The 27,198-nt window shown below is 43.9% G+C and overlaps 1 protein-coding gene across 2 annotated transcripts in view; it reads left to right on the top strand.

Moving 5' to 3' along the window:
- BEST1 (bestrophin 1) overlaps positions 1 to 21,658 on the top strand; it is an 84,394-nt gene extending 62,736 nt beyond the window's left edge. Inside the window, exons 8-10 of one of the 2 annotated variants that reach the window (XM_030201187.1) lie at positions 19,882 to 20,033; positions 20,243 to 20,450; positions 20,562 to 21,658. In XM_030201187.1, the coding sequence (XP_030057047.1) occupies positions 19,882 to 20,033; positions 20,243 to 20,450; positions 20,562 to 21,422 (1,221 nt within the window). In that variant the 3' untranslated portion in view covers positions 21,423 to 21,658. Of the gene's footprint in view, positions 1 to 19,881; positions 20,034 to 20,242 lie in introns of both variants that reach the window. The other variant, XM_030201186.1, reaches the window with a different exon arrangement.
- The last annotated feature ends 5,540 nt before the right edge of the window (positions 21,659 to 27,198 follow it).

Raw genomic sequence — 27,198 nt, forward strand, 5'->3', positions numbered from 1 at the left:
TTTCCAGTTGCTAAAGTACCTTAATCGTTTATGGCCCCTATTCACATTCTCTTCCTAGCTCTGTCCCTTCCTAATCTTTTCCCTCATCCCCTACCTCTCTCCGCTACAGGAACTCACTTCCCATCCATTGACTTCATCACCTCACCTTCTCTCCTACCCTCTTCCTCCCTCTTGGCTTTTAATCTCCGTCTCTTTCTTCCCTCCATTTTGCCTTCCCCATTCCACCTAAATACCTCTCGCCTTCGACGCCTTCGTGGCCACACCTCTCCTACTCTCCTCCGCTCTCTTTTACTCCTTCTCTTACTCTCAGCTGGTGACATCAATCCCAATCCTGGCCCTCCTCACCAACTATTATCCAAACTCTACAGATCTCACCGTGACCTCTCTAACCTCATCTCTATTCCTCTACTCCCCTCCTGTTCTCTGCCCTTCTCTTGCGCCCTATGGAATGCCCGCTCTATCTGTAACAAACTCCCCTATATCCAGGACCTCTTTATCTCGCGTCACCTCCATCTGCTCGCCATAACAGAAACCTGGCTCTGCCCTGATGACTCTGCTTCAGTCGCAGCCCTGTGCCATGGCGGTCATCTATTTGCACATACTCCTCGCCCTGCTGGCCGTGGGGGCGGTGTTGGACTACTTCTCTCTCCCTCCTCCAGATTTCAACCCCTTCTTCCACCTCAATCTCACTGTTTTTCCTCCTTTGAAGTCCACTCTATCCGCCTTTTCTCTCCTCTGCCTCTTCGAATAGCGGTCATTTATCGTCCCCCTGATAAGTCCCTTTCATCCTTTCTCAGTGACTTTGACGCCTGGCTTGCCTTCTTCCATGATCCTTCCTCCCCCTCTCTCATCCTTGGTGACTTTAATATTCCTGCTAATGATCCTTCCAACTCTTATATTTCCAAGTTACTCGCTTTAACGTCGTCCTTTAATCTCCAACTATGCTCCACCTCCCCCACTCATCAAAATGGTCACTGTCTTGATCTCATCTTCTCCTCCAACTGTTCACCTTCTAGTTTCCTTGCCTCTGATCATCCCTCCTCTGATCACCATCTTATAACTTTCACACTTAAATCTCCTCCCTCCCAGTCCCGTCCTATCCTATCTAATTTATCTAGGAATCTTCACGATATTGACCCTTCATCTCTATCCTCCCATGTTTCAAACCTCCTCTCTACTGTGGCACCATCCACGTCTGTCAACGAGGCTGTTTCTTCTTACAACAATACTCTATCCTCTGCCTTAGACACTCTTGCACCTTTGATGACCCGCCCTGTAAGGCGTACAAAACCCCAACCTTGGCTGACTTCTAATATCCGCTACTACATTCCTGTACCCGCTCCGCCGAACGCCTCTGGCGGAAATCTCGGGCCCTTGCTGATTTCTTACACTAAGTTCATGCTGACCTCCTTCCAATCTGCTCTTTTACGTGCCAAACAGGATTATTATATCCAACTGACCAACTCTCTTGGCTCTAATCCTCGACTTCTCTTCACCACATTGAACTCTCTCCTCAAGGTGCCCCCTCCCCCAACTCCCCCTTCATTATCTCCTCAGACCCTTGCTGAATTCTTTCACAACAAGGTTCAAAAGATAAACCTTGCTTTCTCTACCTCACCAGCTCTCCCTCCACTAGTCCGTTCCCCTCTCTCTCCTTCCCCTCATTCCCTTTCCTCCTTTCCTGAAGTTACTATTGAGGAAACTACACTTCTCCTTTCTTCCTCAAAATGTACCACCTGTTCCTCTGATCCCATTCCCACCCACCTTCTTAATGCCATCTCTCCTGCTCTTATTCCTTTTATCTGTCACATTCTCAACCTCTCACTTTCCACTGCAACTGTCCCTGCTGCCTTTAAACATGCTGTGGTCACACCTCTCCTTAAGAAGCCTTCACTCGACCCTACTTGTCCCTCTAATTACCGACCCATCTCCCTCCTTCCTTTTCTCTCCAAATTACTTGAGCGTGCTGTTCACCACCGCTGCCTTGATTTTCTCTCCTCACATGCTATTCTTGACCCACTACAATCTGGTTTTCGCCCTCTCCACTCAACCGAAACTGCGCTTACTAAAGTCTCCAATGACCTATTACTGGCTAAATCCAGAGGTCAATATTCCATCCTCATTCTTCTTGATCTTTCCGCTGCTTTTGACACTGTCGATCACAGCATACTTCTCGATACCCTGTCCTCACTTGGATTCCAGGGCTCTGTCCTTTCCTGGTTCTCTTCCTACCTCTCCCTCCGCACCTTTAGTGTTCACTCTGGTGGATCCTCTTCTACTTCTATCCCTCTGCCTGTCGGCGTACCTCAGGGTTCTGTTCTTGGTCCCCTCCTCTTTTCTATCTACACTTCTTCCCTTGGTTCATTAATCTCATCCCATGGCTTTTCCTACCATCTCTATGCTGATGACTCCCAAATCTACCTTTCTACCCCTGATATCTCACCTTGCATCCAAACCAAAGTTTCAGCGTGCTTGTCTGACATTGCTGCCTGGATGTCTCAACGCCACCTGAAATTAAATATGACCAAAACCGAGCTTCTCATTTTCCCCCCCAAACCCACCTCCCCGCTCCCCCCGTTTTCTATTTCTGTTGATGGCTCTCTCATTCTCCCTGTCTCCTCAGCTCAAAACCTTGGGGTCATCTTTGACTCTTCGCTCTCCTTCTCTGCTCATATCCAGCAGACCGCCAAGACCTGTTGTTTCTTTCTTTACAACATCCGTAAAATCCGCCCCTTTCTTTCCGAGCACTCTACCAAAACCCTCATCCACACCCTTGTCACCTCTCGTTTAGACTACTGCAATCTGCTTCTTGCTGGCCTCCCACTTAGTCACCTCTCCCCTCTCCAGTCGGTTCAAAACTCTGCTGCCCGTCTCATCTTCCGCCAGGGTCGCTTTACTCATACTACCCCTCTCCTCAAGACCCTTCACTGGCTCCCTATCCGTTTTCGCATCCTGTTCAAACTTCTTCTACTGACCTATAAATGTATTCACTCTGCTGCTCCCCAGTATCTCTCCACACTCGTCCTTCCCTACACCCCTTCCCGTGCACTCCGCTCCATGGATAAATCCTTCTTATCTGTTCCCTTCTCCACTACTGCCAACTCCAGACTTCGCGCCTTCTGTCTCGCTGCACCCTACGCCTGGAATAAACTTCCTGAGCCCCTACGTCTTGCCCCATCCTTGGCCACCTTTAAATCTAGACTGAAAGCCCACCTCTTTAACATTGCTTTTGACTCGTAACCACTTGTAGCCACTCGCCTCCACCTACCCTCCTCTCTTCCTTCCCGTTCACATTAATTGATTTGATTTGCTTACTTTATTTATTTTTTGTCTATTAGATTGTAAGCTCTTTGAGCAGGGACTGTCTTTCTTCTATGTTTGTGCAGCGCTGCGTATGCCTTGTAGCGCTATAGAAATGCTAAATAGTAGTAGCAGTAGTAGTAGTTAACATGAGTGATTGATAGATAATACGCTACAGTGATTAATTGACATGAATGATTGATTGATTGATTGATAGATAATACACTACAGTGGAAAGAAGAGAGAATTGAGAAGTTAGGTAAAGGGAATGGATAGGAGCTGGTCTTGTCTAAGTATGGGGATTTATATTCTTATCCCCCCACCCAAAGTGGAATAGAGCCATAAAGAATGGCAACTGGGTGGGCCAATGGGTCTTCACCATTTACTATGTTGCTGTAATTTAGTTATTTTATTTACAGTAACTTGACATACTATTATATTGCATGAGGTTTCAGCAAAGTGGTTTACACAATTAGGAGCCCAATAAGGGCAGGGGGAAGGGGAAAAAGTGAGAAATAGTTAAAACTGATAATATATAACAAATATTCGGGTAAATAACCAGGTCTTGAGAAGTTTCTTGAACGATGAGTATGAAGATTCTGTTTTGATATCTAGAGGCAATGTGTTCCAAAGTTTAGGGGTAGCATATGAAAATACAGTTTCATAGGTGATATCCAGACTTAATGAAGTAAGAGCTGTAGAAGTGTACCTTAAGATCAGAGTGGATGATTAAAGTGTAGGGAATGAGAAGTTTAGAAAGATAGGTGCAGAGGGCTTTATTCCTTACATAAGTACATAAGTATTGCCATACTGGGACAGACAGGGCCGTGCCTAGGGTCTCTGGTGCCCCCCTGCAGACTATCAGTTGGCACTCCCCCCCCCCACCCCCGTCTAGCATAAAATACCATAAATAAGTAAATAAATATAAACTTTTAACGTTGAGCACCTGATCATCAAAGTGGACATATTCCAAACAAAATAATGAAAATAAAATGATTTTTTTTCTACCTTTGTTGTCTGGTGACTTGGTTTTTCTGATTATGCTGGCCCAGTACCTGATTCTGCTGCTATCTGCCCTCTTAACTACATTTCCAGGTCTTCCTTTCCATTTATTTCTTTACTTTCCTCCTTTCTTCTTCATTTCTTGCCTTACATCCGTAAGTAAAAGCTGGGTCCTCTGCAGACTTGACTGTCCAGTGGATCCAGCTTCTGCCTATTTTCTCCATCTATGTGCAGATTTTTTAACACCCCCCTCCAAAATCTAGTACTAGGCATGCTGAGAATACAAAACACTCAGGACCTATAGAGCAATTCTATCATACCATAAGCAGTAATTTCTACGAGTTACACAAGGAAAAGGAAAGCATCTTAAACACTACAGTGAGCACTAGAACATCAATTCACCTACTGTAACATTTTCTATCAGCATTACCATATAAAAAAGGTGGCCCTATACCTGGAAGGGCTGGTCTTGAAATTAATGTAGCAGAAAACATAAACTGCTCCAAGGATGATGTTAAAAAGTTTCCAGTGAGAAGGTCTTATTATAATGTCAGTCTGCTGAGCTACAAGCCAGAAAGACATCACTAACCAGTGAATACCTCGAACAGCAAATATCCAGAAATGATAAACTCTGGTGAAAATAATCAAAGCCACAATCCTGGCCCCAAGCATCCCCATCCGCCAGAGGAGCTGGCAGAGCAGGGTGGCTGCAGGCATGTGTAGGTGACCTGGTTTGATGAGACATGTGAAACGACTGTATGACACCAGAGACCAAGACAGAGGCAGCAGTGACAACCCAACACTCACAGCTGGAAAAGCATCTGATTGCTCTGCGGCAAGGTAAATGTATGTCTGCAGCAGCAGGTGGAGCAGTGATTGAAGAAGAGATTTCAGGAGCCACAGCACTGCCAGATCTCCCTGCTGCAAGACCAGATCTCCAGTAGTGGGAGGTCCTCCTCCTCCTCTAGATGCCCACAGTATATCCCAGTGCCGCTTTAGAATCCCCAGATGTAGAAGGTGGACTATAGTCAGAGGCCAGCATTCTCTGTGCCCATCAGTCCGAAACCAAATGAAACTCAGGTCCTGGACCAGGCAGGCGGGCAGAAGAAGGGCAAGGCTCCACTGGCCCCACATGCATTGTCCCAAAAGAAAATAGTGGACTGTTAAGCCAATCTGCGCGCTTCTCTCGGTAAGAGGCAACAGGAGGGAAAATGCTGCGAAGGCGGCAGTCCCATGCGTTGCTGACATCCTCGGAGCCCCCCGCATGCTGCCTCAGTGCACAGTAACAATACAATCCCCTCTTCTCCTCGTCATCGTCGGGCCTCACTGTGTCCCGCCCTCGCGGAAATAGGAAGTAACCTCAGAGGAGGGCGGGACACAGTGAGGCCCAATGATGACAAGGAGAAGAGATTTACTTGTTTTACAAGCAGCCGGGCAGACGCGAGGCGCTTCCTGCAACTCGGCTTCACAAAAAGTTTTTTAAAGGTAGGTGGGAGGCGGAGCAGCGGTATGGTGGGACAGCACTGCAGCAGCGCCCTTGAAGGCAGGCGCCCCCCTGCGGTGCTTACTCCACTTACCGTGTTGGCACGGCCCTGGGGACAGACCAAAGGTCCATCAAGCCCAGCATCCTGTTTCCAACAGTGGCCAATCCAGGTCACAAGTACCTGGCAAGATCCCAAAAATGTACAAAACATTTTATACAAAACATAATATACAAATCCGAGTTCACCATCACAACCACAGCCAAATCCATTCTGCCACAACTTGAAATCACCTCGGTAAGAATTAACCACCCTAACTTGCAGGAACACCTTAACGCAATCCTGCTCTACAGACCACCAGGCAACTGGCAAGACTCCCAAATACACCTCATGGACTTTATCTCGAACACTTGTGTCTCTACCTCAAATCTTATCATAATAGGAGATATCAACCTGCACCTTGAAGATCTCAACAACAAGCACCCAAGAATGCGAAGAGTTCCTACAACTATGGGATCTTCACAGAACAAACACGCAGCCAACTCACATCAAAGGACACACACTAGACATTGTCACACACAAATTTGATCCTAACTCAAACCTTATACTAAAAGACACAAAATGGACACCCACACCGTGGTCCGACCACTATAAAGTAAACATTGCACTCCAATGGCGAACGAAAAAAATCACTGAATAAACAAGAACAAAAAACCTATACCACGAGAGGAAAAATAGACCCAGTAATATTCTGGCAACAGATATACCACAACGAATGGACAATAAAAACAGATACAACCCAATTCCTCTTAGAATGGGACGACAGATGCAGATCCATACTAGACAATATTGCTCCAACCCAAACCAGAACCTCACACAGAAAAAACGCAATACCATGGTTCCTGACTCTCAGCTTGTGTTTGTCCCTTCAGTGAGGGATGTGCATCAGGAGTATGTGTATCCGCAGCCGCCGTTTAACTGCTATGAGCCACTGAGGGATGACAAAAAGGTGAGCACTCAAATGAGCTGGGCTATAATCATGGTTGTAGCCTTGGGTACACAGGTGGTTCATAAAGACTCCTTTTAGAGGGATCTTGGGGTGATAGTATCTGAGGATTTGAAGGTGACGAAACAGTGTGACAAGGCGGTGGCCATAGCTAGAAGGTTGTTAGGCTGTATAGAGAGAGGTTTGACCAGCAGAAGAAAGGGAGTGTTGATGCCCCTGTATAAGTCGTTGGTGAGGCCCCACCTGGAGTATTGTGTTCAGTTTTGGAGGCCGTATCTTGTTAAGGATGTAAAAAGAATTGAAGCGGTGCAAAGAAAAGCTACGAGAATGGTATGGGATTTGCGTTACAAGACGTATGAGGAGAGACTTGCGGACTTGAACATGTATACTCTGGAGGAAAGGAGAAACAGGGGTGATATGATACAGACGTTCAAATATTTGAAAGGTATTAATCTGCAAATGAACCTTTTCCGGAGATGCGAAGACGGTAGAACGAGAGGACATGAAATGAGATTGAAGGGGGGCAGACTCAACAAAAATGTCAGGAAGTATTTTTTCAAGGAGAGAGTAGTGGATGCTTGGAATGCCCTCCCACGGGAGGTGGTGGAAACGAAAACAGTAACGGAATTCAAATATGCGTGGGATAAACATAAAGGAATCCTGTTCAGAAGGAATGGATCCTAAGGAGCTTAGCCAAGATTGGGTGGCAGAGCCGGTGGCGGGAGGCGGGGATGGTGCTGGGCAGACTTATACTGTCTGTGCCAGAGCCGGTGGTGGGAGGCGGGACTGGTGGTTGGGAGGCGGGGATAGTGCTGGGCAGGCTTATACGGTCTGTGCCCTGAAAAGGACAGGTACAAATCAAGGTAAGGTATACACAAAAAGTAGCAAAAGTGAGTTTATCTTGTTGGGCAGACTGGATGGACCGTGCAGGTCTTTTTCTGCCGTCATCTACTATGTTACTATGTTACTATGTAATGAAGAACTGAAAAAACTTAAAACACAAGTCAGAAGGTTAGAACACGCATGGAATAAAAAGAGAGACGACCCCACTCTCAACGCCTGGAAACAACTCCAAAGAAAATACAAATATACCATAAAACAAACTAAAAGAGTGGAGGAGTGGCCTAGTGGTTAGGGTGGAGGACTTTGGTCCTGGGGAACTGAGGAACTGAGTTCAATTCCCGGCACATGCAGCTCCTTGTGACTCTGGGCAAGTCACTTAACCCTCCATTGCCTGCCGCATTGAGCCTGCCATGAGTGGGAAAGCACGGGGTACAAATGTAACAAAAAAACAAACAAAAAAAAACTGAAATTGGACCAAACTACAAAGACACACATAAACTCTTCCAGCTCGTGAATAAACTACTAGATACTACTCCAGTCACCACCAACAGCAAAGATGCACCAGCAGACAACCTCGCGAGATACTTCAACGAGAAAATCGTACAATTGAGACTTAAGATACCTGTCAGTAAAACCGACTACGCTGAATTCCTTGACTGTCTAGAGCCAGACCCTGGCGTATACCCAGCAGACAGAACCTGGACCAACTTTGAGATATTATCAGAAGACAGCATCTCCCAAACGCTCAAAAGATTTGCCAAATCTCATTGCAAATTAGACACATGTCCAAACAACCTGATGACATCTGCTCCTCACCAATTTATAACAGACCTAACGAAACACTTTAATTATATGTTAAAAAACGGACTCTTCCCGAAGGAGAAAGGAAACATTCTACTTACACCCATACCTAAGGACGCAAAGAAAAGTGCCAGTGACCTAACCAACTACAGGCCAGTAGCATCCATTCCCTTAATAACCAAACTAATGGAAGGAATGGTGACCAAACAACTAACCAATTATCTAAATAAATTCTCAATACTTCACGACTCCCAGTCAGGATTTCGATCTAACCACAGTACTGAAACAGTATTAGTGACTCTCATGACCAAATTTAAACAAACGATTGCAACTGGAAGGAACATACTACTACTACCATTTGACATGTCTAGTGCTTTCGACATGGTCAATCATGGAATACTACTTCACATCCTCAAATACTTCGGAATCGGAGGCAATGTTCTCAATTGGTTCAAGGGGTTCCTCACCACACGATCATACCAAGTGATATCCAACTCGACCACATCAGCCACATAGATACCTGAATGTGGAGTCCCACAGGGATCCCCACTCTCGCCGACTCTATTTAACTTAATGATGATACCCTTGGCCAAACTACTATCAAAACAAAACCTCAATCCATACATATATGCAGATCTACATTCCATTCAAACAAGACTGAAAGGAAATTTCCAGTGACATCAACCAAAGTATTCAAATCATGCACCTATGGGCAGATGCATTTCAGCTGAAACTTAATGCAGAAAAAACACAATGCCTAATACTCACCTCTCAACATAACACGTCCAAATTCACCACCATTAACACACCAAATCTGGCCCTTCCAATTTCGGACACCCTAAAAATTCTTGGAGTTACCATCGACCGACGTCTAACACTCGAAAACCACGTGAAAAACATAACCAAGAAGATGTTCAACTCAATGTGGAAATTAAAAAGAGTAAGACCATTCTTCTCAAGGACCGTCTTCCATAACCTGGTACAATCAATGGTGCTCAGTCATCTAGACTACTGCAACGCAATCTACGCTGGCTGTGAAGAGCAAATAATCAAGAAACTTCAAACAGCCCAGAACACTACAGCCAGACTTATATTCAGCAAAACAAAATATGAAAGTGCTAAACCCCTGCGAGAAAAACTACACTGGCTCTCACTCAGAGAATGCATCATGTTCAAAATATGCTCCTTAGTCCACAAAATCATTCACGGAGAAGCCCCAGCCTACATGTCAGACCTGATAGACCTACCACCCAGGAATGCTAAAAGATCATCCCGCACATTCCTTAATCTTCACTTCCCTAACTGTAAAGGTTTGAAATACAAACTAATGCATGCGTCTACCTTTTCATACTTGAGTACACAATTATGGAACGCACTACCGCGCAACCTACAAACGAACTACGAACTTACCAACTTCCGCAAACTACTGAAGACCTATCTCTTTAATAAGGCTTACCAAAAAGATCAACAAATGTAAATACACACAACTCCTCCACATACATTCAGAATTGTCTTATAATATTTGCTTGTTATATAACTATCATGTTTTATCACTATAATGATACCAAGATCCTTCTGTAACACTAAATGACTATTTTCTAATCTATTCCGCTATGCATGATATATTGTAAGCCACATTGAGCCTGCAAAGAGGTGGGAAAATGTGGGATACAAATGCAATAAATAAATAAATAAATAAATAAAATACTGCTTATCCCAGAAATAGTGGATTTTCCCCATTTCAATAATTGTCTATGGACTTTTCCTTTAGGAAGCCAGCCAAACCTTTTTTTTAAACCCCGCTACGCTAACTGCTTTTACTACATTCTCTGGCAACGATTTCCAGAGTTTAATTACACATTGAGTGAAGAAACATTTTCTCCAATTTGTTTTACATTCACTACTTTGTAGCTTCATCATATGCCCCCTAGTCCTAGTATTTTTGGAAAGAGTAAACAATCAATTTACGTCTACCCATTCCACTCCATTCATTATTTTATAGGCCTCTATCATATCTCCCCTCAGCCTTTTCTCCAAGCTGAAGAGCCCTAGCCACTTCAGCCTTTCCTCATAGGGAAGTCATCCAATCCGAGATGGGCCGAGATGGGTAGCCAATGTTCCAATTTAAGAAATGGCGTAATGTGATCAAATCTGTCAGTGCCATGAAGTAGTTGAACTGCTGTACATTATACCAGTTGCAAGCATTTCAGACAGGAAAGAGAAAGACCAGAGAATAGTGAGTTGCAATAATCCAAGTGTGCAATAACTAATGACAATAAAAGCAGATGAATACATGAAGCATTGAAGTATGGTTTGACTGAACAAATCAAACATATAAACGGCGAGTGACCGACTCACTCGCAAATGCGCAGTAGAGACTTCCCTCTCTGTCCCTCCCCCGCGTCAATACATGATGACGAGGGCGGGACATAAAGGGAAACTGCGCCGCCGAGGTTGATACCGCATCCGCCCACCCGAGGTCACCGCTACCGTTACCCCCCCCCACACACACACACACACACACACACCCGGCCCCTCTCTCCGCTACTAAACTTACACATCCATTCGCCGGAACGCAGCATGCACATCAGCTGAGCTACCATCGGCCTTCCTTCCCTGCCTGTGTCCCGCCCTCGCTGACGTTACGTGACAGGAGGGCGGGACACAGGCAGAGAAGGAAGGGCCGACGGCAGCTCAGCTGATGTGCGTGCTGCGTTCCGGCGAATGGATGTGTAAGTTTAGTAGCGGAGAGAGAGAGGGCCCGGGCCGGGTGGAGGGATGGCGGCGACTCCGGGTGGGGGGGGGGAGCGGTGGCGACCTCGCGGGGAGGGAGGGAGGGAGAAGGAAGGAAGGAAAACCCCAATACCAGCCCGTTTTTACGGGCTCAACTGCTAGTGTATTATAAAGCAAAGAAAGAAGATTGTAAGACCTTGTCAATATGAGGTTTGAATGTCAATTTATGATCAAAAAGAACACCTAATACCCTAACTGTATCTGAAAGTTGAAGTGTACGTCCTTGGACTATGGGTAAGTGGGTGTAAGTGGGGTAAGATCAGTCAAATTAGAATCCAAGGTATAAACAATCTGAATATTTTCTGCATAGGAAGGGGGAAGGGAAATGGGACTTATATACTGCCTTTCTGAGGTTTTTGCAGCTACATTCAAAGCAGTTTACATATATTCAGGTATTTATTTTGTACCAGGGGCAATGGAGGGTTAAGTGACTTGCCCAGAGTCACAAGGAGCTGCAGTGGGAATTGAACTCAGTCCCCCACAATCAAAGTCCACTGCACTAACCACTAGGCTACTCCTCCACTGCAACCACAGGATTGAATTTGAGTGATCATAGTAACATAGTAAATGATGGCAGCTAAAGACCTGAATGGTTCATCTAGTCTGCCCAACAAGATAAACTTATTTTACATGGTATGTGGTACTTTATATGTATACCCGAGTTTGATTTGTCCTTGCCATTCTCAGGGCACAGACCGTAGAAGTCTGCCCAGCACTGTTCTTGTACTAAAAGTTCTGAAGCTAACATTGAAGCCCCTTAAAATTTACACTCCATCCCATCCATATCTATTCAGTTATGATCATGGTGTAAACCGTAGAAGTCTGCCCAGTACCGGTTAATTACCCGGCATTGCCACCCAATCTCCACTTCCATGGATCCATTCCTTCTAAACAGGATTCCTTTGTGTTTATTCCACACGTTTGAATTCCATTATCGTTTTCATCTCCACCACCTCCCGTGGGAGGGCATTCTATGTATCTACCACCCTTTCTATGAAAAAATACTTCATGCATTACTCCTGAGTCTGCCCCCCTTCAACTTCAATTCATGTCCTCTAGTTCTACCACCTTCCTGTCTCTGGAAAAGGTTTTCTCCTTTCCTCCAGGTTGGCAAGTCTCTCCTTGGTGAGAGAAACAGATTGAATAATTTAGAAGCAAAGAGGGATCCTTGAGGTACACCGCACTTGCTGGAAAATTTGGTAGAAAAAGTATTGTCAGAGAAAAGTTGAAAACAGTGGTGAGAAAGTTAGGACTTAAATCAAAGGCAGATGATAGATCTCATCAAATGACAATTGAAGATTTTTTTTGCAGAGAATTTTAACAGTTGGTGAGCTAAGTGTGCAAAGAACAATCGCTACGCGTGCCTGCTCTGCGCATGCTATAGACGGCTCTCATATGTGCAGACAAGCTGTGTGTATGCAAGCAGTACATGTAGCCCTTTTTTTATTTTGGATGGAGCAACAGGTAGGCAGCAGTGGGTGGGACAGTGCTGGGACAGTGGGACAGTGACTCGGCGGCCAATGGGCAGACCTGTGTTGGGGCTCCCTGCCTCCCCGCTGCTGGGAAAAAGTGGGAAAAGTGTAGAATATGCTCTCTGCTGCTCTTGGCTGTCATTTTCTGTGAGGAATCATCATCAGGGCTTGGTTCCACCCCCAGTTGTTCCTGCTTCCTTCTATTAGCTGGCTGACATCCTAGAATGTCCTTTCTCCCTGAAGATGGACTCTCAATGGCTGGCTGCTGTCCCAACTCCTCCTCCCTGCAGGGCTTCCCTGATGACATCACTCTAGAGCTGTCAGCTGATTGGATCAGAACTTCCTGGTGTCCTCATCCAGTAGTGAATAGGGGGGACATCCCAGACAGACACTGTCCAATTGGTTTAGCCCATCTCTGTTGTGCTTCTAGTATAGGGGATGCTGTATCCCAGCAGACGCTGTTCGACAGACCCTTGTCTTCATTGCATTTTTGGTAAGTCACCATTACTTTTATACTTTACATTTCGGTACTACCCCACCTCACACACACACACTTCTTGCCAGTAAAATGTCATTTGAAAGAGAAGCATGGCACAGCTTTCATACATGCAAAGAAACTGCATGTAAGCCAGTGTACTTTTTTGTTTTTTTGTGCTCCATCTTCCCTACCTTGTTTCTCCCCTTCTCCTACTTGCGACAATGAAGAACTGACAGCTCCAGACCTCCCGTTAAAATTTCCACAGTAAAGGTAGGGACTGCTTTTGTGCATGGGGTCAGAAACAGCTGTGCATCGTCTTGCATGCACATAATAGTAATTAGCTCATTCTAATAGCTTTGCATTTTGTTTTCGTTAGTTGCTACTGTGACAGGAAAATGGCTCGGAGAACCCTTTTGTGCATGTCTCGTTTTACTACTTACTCGCTAAACCCGCTAGAACTAGTTTAAAAACCATGTTGCTGGCTTGTTAGGTTTAGTGCATCTGGCTCTAAAGTCTGAACAATGCCAATTGGTACCATTTCCTGTCAAAGAAAAGACTGGTACTGGCTACAAATAAACAGAATGGATGCAAAGAGAGTAGAAGAGAGGTTACCTAAAATGTAGGCATGATGTGTGGAAGTGTATTTTTTTTTGTAAAAGTAAACTATGTAAGGCAACTTTACTGTAATACAAGAGAATTATATAGTAGTACTGTACATATAAAAACATACGTATCTATAGTGCATACATGCATTTTCCATATAAGTACAGATATATAAAAAGGAAAGGAACCAATATACAAGAATAATTCCCTTAGTTTCAATGATAAGAACCGAATGAGACTATAATAAAAAAATATTTAGTGAAGTATTAAACATTCAAAAAGAGATTTACTGTAGCAGACTGGAGTTCAGCCTTTGATTACTGAGCATCGGAATAGAGTTAGCTGAGTCAAAGGTAAGAGAAGAGGCAGAAGTAAAGAAGAAAAATGTTTGACTAGTAGTGGTGGCCAGGGATCCAAAAAAGGTAAGTTTAAAGTGTTAAATGTCTTTAATAGATCAGAGAGCATGGGAATGTTAAAAGAATACCTATGACTAGTTAGAGTGAAATTGGTCTCCTCAAGTGGGTATGGAATACGTGAGTTAAAAACAACCATCTGTCTAAGATTAGCTATCTTATTTTGCTATGCCAAAATTAGTAGTGCAGGGGATAGAGTAAAGTCAAATTTTGGAGGATTTGAAATATAAAAGGTAGATATGTTAATAAGAATTTGAAATAATTTTTGGAGCTTATTAGCTGCAAGTTTTATAACTTTGGAATAATAGTTACGTTTTATTTTTTGAATGACTGCGCAATATTCCTTATAGATACTTTTGAATCGTAGATGAGAAGGGGAAGAATGGAGCTGCCATCATTTGTGCTCAGCAGTATGTAATTGAGATTTTAAAGTCCAGAGAACAGAATGATGCCAAGGGGACAAACAGTGACTGAATGGAGAGGGTTTTTTTTTTTGGGGGGGGGGGGGTGCTATGGTGGTAAGAATATCAGCTTCATGAAATGATTTAACCTTTTCAGAGAAAGGTAGAATTGATGGGGGAGGTGTAAAATGTTTCCCAAAGTCTTGCACTGTTCTAAAGAGTTCTAAAGGTAGCTGTGATAATGTGAGCAGGGTTGGGGCAGGAGGCCTTCATAAAATACAGCCAGACAAGGACAAAAAGTGAAACAAAACCTCTTTATTAACCAAATGCTGAACCTTGTTACTTCACAGGTATTGTACTTGTAGAATAAAGTCTATTGAAGTTCAGAGGCAAACTGCATAGGCCTGTAGCTGATAGCCCTCAAACCCACAGTACATAAAGCAGAGCTGCCAAGGGGTCCTGATTTTTGAGGGAGATTTTAGTACAAACCCTCCCAGCCCTGCCCCACTCTGCCATGGCCCCACCCACTCTACTTCAAGGCTCCACTCCCTGACACAACTCAATCCCATGGCCATTGCACAAAATATTTTATTTACACCACTGACAGTAGGGATGGGGTAAGAGGGAGTGTTTCAGTTCACTCTATTATACCCCCTATCCAGCATCTATTCCCCCAGGGGCATAATCGCAAAGGGGCCTCGCCCCGCCCACCCCCACTTTGAGCTTAAGCCCACTCCAAACCTGTGGCACTGGTTGAATCACTGGTGGAGATGCCTAAGCCCAACTAGTTGAAGAGGTACACTGCATGAGCCCCCTACTGTGCTGTTTGAGCAGTGCAGTAGTCGGCTGCATGCTTCAGCTGCTGATGTCGGACCTCCTGCATAGGGTTACCATATGTCTGGTTTTACCCGGACATGTCCTCTTTTTGAGAACACAGCTGGGCAACCTCATCCGGATTTGTGGACGAACAAGCAGGCCAGCTTCCTGTCCTCCCCTCCCATCCTTTACCTTAGTGTGGTGCTCTGGTGGTCTAGTGACCTCTTCGGGGTAGGAAAGAGGTCTTGTGGGGAAGAAGTTAGGAGAAAGAAAGTCTGCAGATGTGCCGGGCAGGAAAGAGGGGGTAGGGAGGGGTAGTGAATGGAGTCATGTGGGTGGAAGGAGGCTGGAAAATTGGGAAAGGGATCTACATGGGGGGAAGAGAGGGAATCAGGCTTTCTTTGTGGGGGGTTTGGAGTGACAGGGGCGGGGCGAAGTGGAGTGTGACAGGGGGCAGGGCAGGGTGTGACGGGGGCGGGGTGGAGTGCGACACGGGGCAGGGCATGTGTCCTCTTTTTTCTTCAGGCAAATATGGTAACCCTACTCCTGCATATGCTCAGTTCAGGCACTTGAAAATGGAACATAAGATACCTTTTTATTGGACTTGCCTAATATCTTTTTCCATTAACTTTCAGAGGCCAAAACCTCCTACCGCAGGAAAGAAGTGTTGGTCTCTGAAGACTAGTCAAAAATTTAAAATTGGTCCAATATAAAGGTATCATCTTATTTTCTATTTTGTGTTTTATTTGTATTTATTAACCTTTAATAACACAGCTACATTACTTTATCCTAAATTAATAATAGCATTATTTTTTCTACCCTTGTAGTCTGGCCATTTACTTTTTCCAATTGTGTTGCTCCTATTTCTGCTTTCCTTCGTCTTCTCTTAACTCTCTTGCTAGGGTTTCCTGTCAGTTTGTCATTTTTCTCCCTCTTGTTTCTTTCAGTTTTCTTCAATTTATTTTTCTGCCTCTCTATCCAGATTTAATTCATTCTTACTATCCAGTCTTTAATTTCCCTCATTTTACTTCATCTACCTATGGTTTTTCATCTTTCCCTCGCCCTTGATCTCCCCTGTGCCTCTTCCTCTTATTCTCCAGTCTTTCACCAACTCTAACCTCTCCTTTTTCCATCCAGCATCTCCCCTCTTCTTTCCCTACCCCTCTATTCAGCATCTTCCTACTTTCTCCACATTCTTCCAGTGTCTTCTCCTCTTTCTCTTTGCATCCTTCCATCCAGTGTCTCCTCTTTCTCAGTGCCCTTACATCCAGCATCTTCCCTCTATCTCCCCACCCTTCCATCTGGCGTCTTCTCTTTCTCTCCATACCCTTCCATCTAGTGTTTCCCCTCTGTCTCCCCATCCTTCCAGTGTCTCCCCCTCTTTCTCTATGCATCTTTTCATCCAGCATCTTCCCTCTTTCTCTCTCCATCATTCCAGTTTCTTCCTTTCTTCCTTCTCCCATTCAACCTCTCTCCTTTCTCTGTCCCCATCCTTCCAGCATCATCCCTCTTTCTCTCTCCCTCCTTCCACCCATCATCTCTTTCTCTCTCTATCCTTCCAGCCAGGGTCTCCCCCTTTCTACCCAGCATCTTCTCCAGCCCTTTTCCATCAGTGTCCCCTCTTTCTCTCCCCATCTTTACACTCATCACCTCTCTCTCTCTACCCCTTTTCCATCCAGGTCCCCACATTTCTATCTTCTTCCTTCCCCCCTCTACATTCAGAATCTCCTGCCTCTTTCTCCACACCCCCTCCCTTCCCCTCTTACACGGCATCTTCTGTCCTGGGCTGGCCACTGCTGTTTCTCCTGATGATGAACAGCAGCGGCCCCAGGAAAATAACAAATAGAAAATGCGGGGCCGCAGCCTTCAGGCATATGGTCGGTTCTGCCAGTCCTCTGCCCCGGAAGTTGTCACTGGGGGTAGGGGACCAGCAGAGCCGACAGCGCATGCCTGAACGCTGTTTGCCACCGCTGCTGCTCATCGGGAGAAGTAGCAGTGGCAGTGTTTTGGTGCAGTGTCTCAGCGCTGAGCGGGAGAATTTCTCGCTTTGGCAGGTGATCCGCCAAGGCGGGAGTCTCCCACTCAATGCGGGAGACTTGGCAGGCCTGCATACAGCTACTTGTAAGGTTGCACAAACACAGGTCTACCTCCAGCCAGACCTCAAGAACAGGATTCTTGAAAAGCTAGAGTTAAAGCTTAGCCTACCTTTGCCAGATTCTGGTAGCTTACACCTAAGCAGGGGAGACCTACATTGCAGGGCGGCTTCTCTCCTCCCAGGGCCTCTTTAACCCATTCTGGCCCTGCCTTTTATAGTTCCTGGTTTGGGCTCCACCCCACCCATCTCACTTCCTCTCTTGGCAGGGCTAAGGGTTTTAAAGGTGGCTTGCAGTACCTGCAGGATTCTTCTTAAGGGGGAGGGGCAGTGTTCTATATACCCCCTCACAGTAGCTAGCGTAGGATGAGGGGAAGTGAAATTAAGTTGAAAAAGGATTTGGAATTTAATCAAAAAGTGGTCTTCGCATATTTAGAGAAATTGAACTGAACAAAACAAAAGGCAAATAATTGCAAAAGACCAGATGTAAAATATTACAATGGAGATGTGTTTTAGCAAGAGAGAATAATTCAGAAAAGCAGTCTGTAGAAAGAAGGTTAAAGTCACCAAGTAGTAAGAGAGGTGAAAATGAAACAGAGAGCTCAGATATAAAAGCGGATAATTCAAAGAGGCCGAAGTAGGGGGAGGAGGAGGATGATAGATGAGTGCAATGTAAAAAGTAAAAGAAGAAGTAGAAAACCGGACTATACCTATGTCAGATTTGATAGAGCAACTAAAGACTTGAAAACTGGAGAACTGAAAAAATGTTACACCCCCACTATGACAAGAAAAGCATGGGAAGTGGGTGAAACCATAGCCAGAGGGGCAGACCTCAATCACCCAAACTAAGCCAGGATTCAGTTATACAGTGTGGAAAGTTTGTAACAGTTAATCAGTAAGAAGCCCTCTATGTCTCAAACAGTAAGCATTTAGAAGACCCGATTGGTAGATTCTAGAGGAGCAGAAGTTGTGGTTAATAAAATTAATTGAAAAGAATGAGAAGTAAACTTTTGCTGGGCATGTCCCCAGCATACTTCAATGTCAGAAGGCATGGTAGAAAGGAAGAGTACTTCTATTAGAATGAGAGATTTGGGGCCCAAGGAGCACGCCCTGCTCCTTGGCCATGCTCCTTCGGCACAAGCGCCTTGCACCATAGTTGAATTTGTGGACAGTGATAGATGGCATCACCATAGTGAATCGGGCAGCAGTAGTCAGAGACAGGGATTGTGCAATATGGAGAGTTAAACCTATGAAGCAGAAAGAGCAGAGAGATAACATCACAGAGAATCGATTACTCAGTGAATCACGTGGAGAGAGGGAAGATCCTACCAAACAAGTGTGACAGAAAGATTTCCCATTGTTTTGGGTGCCACAGGCTTGATCAGAGACTTGATATAATGCCTTTCTGTGGTTTTTGCAACTACATCCAAAGCAGTTTTCTTAGATTATACAGGTACTTATTTGTACCTGGGGCAATGGAAGGTTAAGTGACTTGTCCAGAGTCACAAGGAGCTGAGGGGAATCAAACCCAGTTCCCCAAGCTCAAAGTCTGATGAACTAACCACTAGGCTACTCCTCCACACAAGAACTTCCAAGCACACCTGGATAAGTTCTCTATACGTTACAACTTTTGAACTCCAAAAGAAGCTGTCTTTGGCACAATGCAAGCAAGCGTTAGCAGTAAATTTGAGTTGATGAAATCATACTCCACATGCCTTGGCTTAGGAATGAGATTCATTCCTGTCATGGTGTGCACAAAACTGATGCATTTGAAGAAATTGCAAGCAGCTTGACAGCACTCACTACTGCCTTGCACCGTAGTTGAATTTATGGGTGGAGACATTGCGTATTTTCAAAGCACTTAGCCTTCCAACGTTCCATAGGTTTCTATGGAACGTTGGAAGGCTAAGTGCTTTGAAAATATGCATTACCTTCTTAGCGAATTGGGCAGCAGTCGGCAGAGACAGGGATTGTACAATATGGAAAGTTAAACCTATAAAACAAAAAGAGCAGTGAGATAACATCATCTGAAATGTTATTTATTGTACCCTATTGCTAGTAAATAAATGCTGGACTGTAGACTCCTGTTTGAGGTAGGGGCTATTTCTTACATATGTCAGTTTAGTGCCGAGACCTCTAGCAGCACTGTATAAATGAGTAATAGCGTTAGAAGTAAAACATACCACCTAAGCATACTAGGGTAGGTGAAATAACAGAAGGCACTATTTTTGTCCTCCTGCAAAAAGAAGACACTTATTCATGGCTGATGCCACCTGCAGACTTAAAACAATACAGCTTCCAGAGCTTCCTAACAAGGACAGGATGGAAGTAGGGTGAGGAAAATTAAAAGGTCCATGATTTAGGAATTTTTCTGCCACAGGTGTCCCTTCTTGCAGTGGATGAAATGCATCAGAATCTGCCAACTCTGGAGAAGGATCTGTACTGGAAAGAGTCAAACCCCCAACCACCCTACACTGCTGCCACTGCAGAATACAAGAAGCCCTCCTTCCTCGGCTCAACTTTTGACATCAGGTATGCGGCATCAATCCAGCATACCACAACATGAGAGACTGGTACACGAAAGTAACATAGTAACATATACACAAAAGTAGTTAAAGAACCCAGCCCTGGTTCTGCTAGAGTTAAAAACATTTGTAAGATGTGGTATTCAGATGAAAGAGAAGTTTGAACCAACCTTTACATAGCTTCAGCCGACTTATGCCATTTACTGTCTCTTGCAGCATGCAGAAAGAAGAGATGGACTTCCAACCACTACAGCAAATTAACGAACACGAGGAAGCAAACCACTCAACACCACTCCTAGCCCACTTCAGCCGCCTCCTGGGAGCTCAGTCCCCCAATCTCTCCAGATCCAGCTCCCGAATGAACCTCCTCCTCAGGAGGAATAATGGGACATTATCCCACTTCCCCCATTATCTCTACCAAGATGTGGTTAATGGTGGCTTAGACAAACCCAGGAGCACTGGCACTGCCATTAAGCCATCTTATGTGTCTCAGCAAGGACATGACACACAGGTATGGTCTGGTTTGCTTGACCAGTATAATAATGCAGATGTTGAAATGCGGGAGTTTGATGCCTTCCTCTCAACCCCATACTATGAAAGACCAGGGTTCTACAGCGCCCCCCAGACACCAATTAACTCGACCCCAATGGGCTTTCCCCAGTGGCGCTATGGGCGGAAGAAGACACCCACACTCGCCAGTATTTCAAGAGACAACTCCTTCAGTCAGTCCCCAATTAGGATCAACAATATGGTCAAAAGTCAGAGCTCACTGGCTTCTGGAACAAAAGAAAGTTTTAATTATCCAGTTGAAAGGGGCAAAATACAAGACACATTAGTTACAACAATGGAAGAGAAAAACCACCAAGAGGTACCTCCACAACCTACCATCAGCCCTAGACTGCTCTCCAAATCATTAGAAAGCTCTAGGTCCCCTTCCAGTCTTCAGCTGTCAGTGAGGAGGGGGATCCAGGGCCATCAGCATGGAGCACTGGTCCTGGAGAACCCTGCTCTGACCCCAAACCAGGAAATGTCCAGCTGCATCCACACGCCTGCAATGAAAACACCAAGCAACAGCCCTATCTTTTCATTCTCCTTCACTCCTGTGACATCACCACTGCTAGCGAGGTCAAGAGGTGGGAACACAAGTTCTGGTTCTTTATCAAGCCCAGATGCTGCATTTAGCTATCCCAGCCAAGGTGGAGGAGAAATGCCTGGAACACCAAAATTCACTATCATTGAAAACAATAGCCATAGGGAGCAGAAAGGTGTAGAGGGCCCATCACTTAAAGATTCTGGTACCTCTCTTCTAGATGGAAACTTTCTTGGCCTGATGGAAGTAATCATGGAGGCTGGAGAGAATGTACCTGATGAAGGAAAGCTAGATAAGTACAATTAAGAGCTACCCACACTCCCTATGCTACAAACCAGCATTAAAATGATTGACACTTCTACTCAAAGAGGTCTGATTTTCCAGATGTAATTTATAAATATTCATTGCTGTTGCTTGCATGCATGTGGTACAGGTAAAGTTATATAGTACCTTGTAAGTCTTCACACCCTTGTACATTTTTGACATGCTACCTTCTAAAAAAAATACCCAATTTAAAATGCATTAGTTTTTGTTCATTGATCTCCACAACATACTCTATACTATCAACATGAAAGAATTACAGATATTCATAATTAACTTTTTGAGCATAAGAAAACAAAGTCTCCATTGCACAATTCTTTACACTCCATGACTCAACTCTTGATAGAAGCCCTTTTTGTAACAACAGCCATCAGACACCTAAATATCTACCAGCTTTGCACAGAAAGATGGTGTAAATTTTGTCCACTCTTCTTACAATAACTTAAGCTCTATCAAGTTGACTGGGATTTGTCTGTGGACTGAAGTCATGCTACAGCTTTGGGCTTTGAATACAACAGTGAAAGACATTCATTTTCTTCTTGCTGAACTACTGGATCAGTGCGTTTGCTACAAGCTTTGGATGATTCTCACACTGAAAGACAAATCTTCTCCCCAGGGCTAGATGTTTGGCAGACTGGAGGTTTCCCTTTAGTTTGCACCACTCATATTTCTCTACTGCATCAAAACATTATGCACTTGTAAGAATGCTGTTAGCAGGATTATGTGGTGTTTATACATAAGTATTGCCATACTGGGACAGACCGAAGATCCATCAAGTCCAGCATCCTGTTTCCAGCAGTGGCCAATTCAGATCATAAGTACCTGGCAAGATCCCAAAACAGTACATTTTATGCTGCTTAAGAAATAAGCAGTGGATTTTCCCCATTTTTTAATAATGATCTATGAACTTTTAGGAAGCCATCCAAACTTTTTTAAAACCCCGCTAAGCTAACTGCTTTTACAATATTCTCTGGCAATGAATTCCAGTTTAATTACATGTTGAGTGAAAAAAAGTTTTCTCCGATTCATTTTAAATTTACTACTTTGTAGCTTCATTGCATGCCCCCTAGTCCTAGTATTTTTTGAAAGAGTAAATAAGCAATTCACATCTACCCATTCCACTCCACTAATTATTTTATAGATCTCTATCATATCTCCCCTCAACCGTCTTTTCTCCAAGCTGAAGAGCCTAGCTGCTTTAGCCTTTCCTCATAGGGAAGTCATCCCATCCCCTTTATTATAACTGAACACAACATTCGAGGTGCAGTCACACCATGGAGCAACACAAAGGCATTATAACATCATTTTTGTTTTCCATACCTTTCCTAAGAATACCTAACATTCTATTTGCTTTTTTTAGCCGCCGCACACTGAGCAGAGGATTTCAACATATCATCAACGATGACGCCTAGATCCCTTTCTTTGTTGGTAACTCAATGTGAAACCTTACATTGCATAGCTATAATTTGGGTTCCTCTTTCCCACATGCATCACTTTGCACTTGCTCACATTAAACATCATCTGCCATTTTGATGTCCAGTCTTGTAAGGTCCTCTTTTTCACAATCCTCTTGTAATTTAACACATCACTTACAATTGTGACTAAAGTTCCAGCTTGCTCTCATATCACAAAGAATCCACATATTTGAACACTTAGGTCAATAAAAGAACAGAGGGTGGAGGTTTAGGATCTCTCATCTTAAGTTTGCCTTTTGAATATTTCTTTCTGGACAAACCATCAAAGCAGTTTACAATATTAATCATTTTAAAGGAAAAAGATATGAGGGTAAGGTGACAATGATCAGGGGAGAAGTGAAGGATAAAGAGCAAGAATGCTCTGCGATGTCTCCAGCACACCCTTCACAACTTGGCAGTCCTCTCCTCTGCATTATTTGTTCCCAAAGACTTTACAAAAAAGGTTGTCTTGAGGAATGTTTTAAATGGTTGAAGTAAGAGTATCAAACACAAATGCCACAGAATGGGACCAATAAAACTGGCACTCCCCCCTCCCCCATTTACAAAGCCACATGGCAATGCCAACACAGCCCATGCGAATAAGCTGTCAGCATTACCACACTGGAAGTTGCTAGCACAGGTTTGTAAGTGGGGTCAATGTAGTCTCTCAAAATATCTAGAAAAATCCAAGAAAAAAGAAATTACAAGAAGATTCTTTTGCAAGGAGCAGAGTGAGCATGAATTTGAGAAAAAGGATCAAATAGCAGGAGACTTATAAGAGGCATATTTTCAAAGCACTTTGGGAGGCTAAGTTCCATAGGTTTCTATGGAACTTTGGGAGGCTAAGTGCTTTGAAAATGAGCTTGATAGTGGTTGACTTGAATAATACATTTTGTGAACCAAGGTCAAAATTGTATAAACCATGCATAATTGAACTAGTAGCTAATGTTCTGCTTTCACAAGTGGTGTGACAGTTGAATTTCCAGCTACTGGTAATTCCTTTTACAAATTGAGGACATCCAGGTGGCCAGGTTCCTCCCCTCTCTCAGCTTGCTCTTGGTGTGTCAGTTGAATGTCCAGCTACTGGTGATATATTTTATAAGTTGAAGACATTGAGGTGGCTAGGTCCCTCCCCTCACTCAGTTTGCTCTTAGTGCAGCAGGAGTAGTAGCCTTGAGTGCCAAGTGAGACAGTGGTAACAGACTGGGGGGGTGGGGAGCCAAGTCTTGCCTTAGGGTTGCTCCCTATTTTGTCTGCCTGCCACAGCCCCATACCTGGGAAGGGGGGGGGGGGTCTTGGTCATTTTATTGGTGTGTGCTCTATGTATGCACTGCTGTGCATGAAGGAAGCACAACTTGGACATAAGCCGGGCTAGTTGCTGGAGTGGAGTAGCCTAGTGGTTAGTGCAGTGGACTTTGGGCCTGGGGAACGGAGTTCAATTCCCACTGCAGCTCCGTGACTCTGGGCAAGTCACTTGACCCTCCACTGCCCCCGGTACAAAATAAGTACCAGAATATACGTAAACTGCTTTGAATGTAGTTGCAAAAACCTCAGAAAGGCAGTATATGAAGTCCCATTTCCCTTTACCCCCTTAACATTGTGCCAGTACATGCCAAGCCTGTGCTGGGAGAAGGGGCCCAGCAGACAGAAAAGGCTGCCATAGCTGCAGGCCCAATGGCAGTAGCCTGGCTTTGGTTGGAACTACCATCCTACACAGCTGAGTCAAAGGAGCTACATCAGGAGCAATCATAGCATCTAAGACAAGTGCCGAGACAGGATACCTGTCTATAACCATTTTTAAATTTGCACCTAAAGCAAGCACTAGCTGCCAAAACAATGGGCATATGGACTAATTTATTCTACTTTTATCTAAAGGTTGCTTTTAATCAAAATTGCTCACAAAACAAAGCAGCATGTAAACAAACACCATTTTCTTTGATTAAAAGGAGCAATTATGTTTGTTGCTAGAAAAGCATCCTTCCCTACCCCCACCCCCCCGGACTGAGATTTCAAAAGTATAGGGATGACTATCCAGAGATAGAGTAACATTACATATTATAAATTTATTTTAGGCTTAAAAGAATAAAGGCACTATATTTTATAACCACACTAGGATACAAGTTATATTAGTGATACTGATACCTCTCATAAGTACTGCCACACTGGACCATCAAGCCCAGCATCCTGTTTCCTTCCAACAGTGGCCAATCCAGATCACAAATACCCAGCAAGATCCCAAAAAGTTCAATACATTTTATGCTGCTTATCCCAGAAATAAGTAGTGGATTTTCCCCAACTCATTTTAATAATGGTCTACAGGCTTTTCCTTTAGGAAGCTGTCCAAAATTTTTTAAACCCCACTAAGCTAACCATCTTTACCACATTCTCTGACAAAGAATGCCAGAGTTTAATTACACATTGAGTAAAGAAAAATGTTCAAATTTACTACCTTGTAGCTTCATCACACGCCCCCTAGTCCTAGTATTTTTGGGAAGAGTAAACAATTCAAGTCTACCCATTCCACTCATTTTATAGACTTCTATCATATCTCCCCCTCAGCCGTCTTTTCTCTAAGCTGAAAAGCCCCAACCGCTTCAGCCTTTTCTCATAGGGAAGCTCATATGGAAGTCATCCTATCCCCTTTTATCATTTTCATTGCCCTTCTCTGTACCTTTCTAATTCCACTACACCTTTTTTTTTTTTAGATTGAACACAATAGTCTAGGTGCAGTTGCCTCCTCTACCTTATATGTTGAGGGCCTTGAATCAAATAGACAAATTCTGCAGGACAAAACATCTTGGAATCCCTATTGATTGAAATTCCATGGGGAATAGTGATACAAGTGTACTACCCTCCACCCCACCAGGATGAACAAATATGCAGAAATGTTAGATGTTAAGGGAATCTAAAACTGGGGAACAGAATGGGTGATTTTCAATTACCCCAATATTGACTGGTTAAACATAAGGGCATGATAGGGAGATAAATTTCCTGATGAAATCAAGGACTGCTTTATGAAGCAACACTGGTTCAACTGGAAGTTACCACCTCCTAGGCTCGTACTAATGTAGCAGATTTCATGGTACTTTTAAGCAGAATTGTGAAGTGTGGCCTTTCCTACAGCTTTATACCACTTTTTTTATTTTTATTTTTTGTTACATTTGTACCCCGCGCTTTCCCACTCATGGCAGGCTCAATGCAATGGCAATGGAGGGTTAAGTGACTTGCCTAGAGTCACAAGGAGCTGCCTGTGCCTGAAGTGGGAATCGAACTCAGTTCCTCAGGACCAAAGTCCACCACCCTAACCACTAGGCCACTCCTCCACCTAGAACTCCTTTACAAGGCTAAAAAAAAAAAAAAAAAAACTACATTATCTTTCCATCAACCGTGAGTGCTCCTGCCCTGAATTCTAGGTTTTTTTTTTAACTAGTATTTTTGAAGAATGCTTTAACATGTGAAATGCTACCAGAAATCAAAGTAGTTTGAGTTTCTAGTGAGCTTGAAAGCAGAGGGAAGGTACCATGCAAGATACTGCAGCTTACTTTACATGTTAAATAGAATTTATTTTGTACATGAACTGCTTTGACCTGCTTGACAGAAAGGCAGTATGACAAATTCCTAACAATAAATGGAGTAACAGAACCTACTGTGGCAGGATTGAAATACAAGTGGATGAGTTCCTGAAAAATCAGAAGCCAGCCAGATTTGGGAGTCAGTGTAGTACTAGACATGACTTAGTTAGGGAAATGATCTGAAGTTGCTGTGCTCCTGTTGGAGGACTTCCATTGCACATTCATAGGAATGGCTCCACTGGTGCTGTAGCTGTCTGCCTAAGTTTAAACAGATACATCCCAAAAGTAGTCTGAATTACATGGTTAGCTTAAGTGTGAACTTTGTTTATGGATAACTGTAGAATAAGAATTCCCTTCCTGTAAATGTGAGCTAAAGGCAGGTTGTGCCTGGGGTTGTGACACTAAATGCTTGATTTTGCTTATGGCCACAAAGGATTGTGCACTTGCCTACTGCACACAGGGAAGATGTCATTACTGTTTATCATTTAGGGTACAAAGGTGGTTCCCAAACCTGTTTTAAGTAGCAGCTAGTGTTACTTCCATGATTAAATGTGAATCACCTTAGGCCAAAGCATCTAAGTAGCATGAAACCTTTTGTAGCTTGAAGTCTTATCATACAACTAAGTTATATACCAGCAATGCTTAAGAGACCAAAAGGTTATCTTCATGCCATTTCCCATCCTGTTTGTTGTGCACGGATACCAGCATTTGTTGGAATATATGATCTACACAATG

The sequence above is a fragment of the Microcaecilia unicolor genome, chromosome 4 (genome assembly GCF_901765095.1).
Source record: "Microcaecilia unicolor chromosome 4, aMicUni1.1, whole genome shotgun sequence".
Lineage (NCBI taxonomy): Eukaryota > Metazoa > Chordata > Amphibia > Gymnophiona > Siphonopidae > Microcaecilia > Microcaecilia unicolor.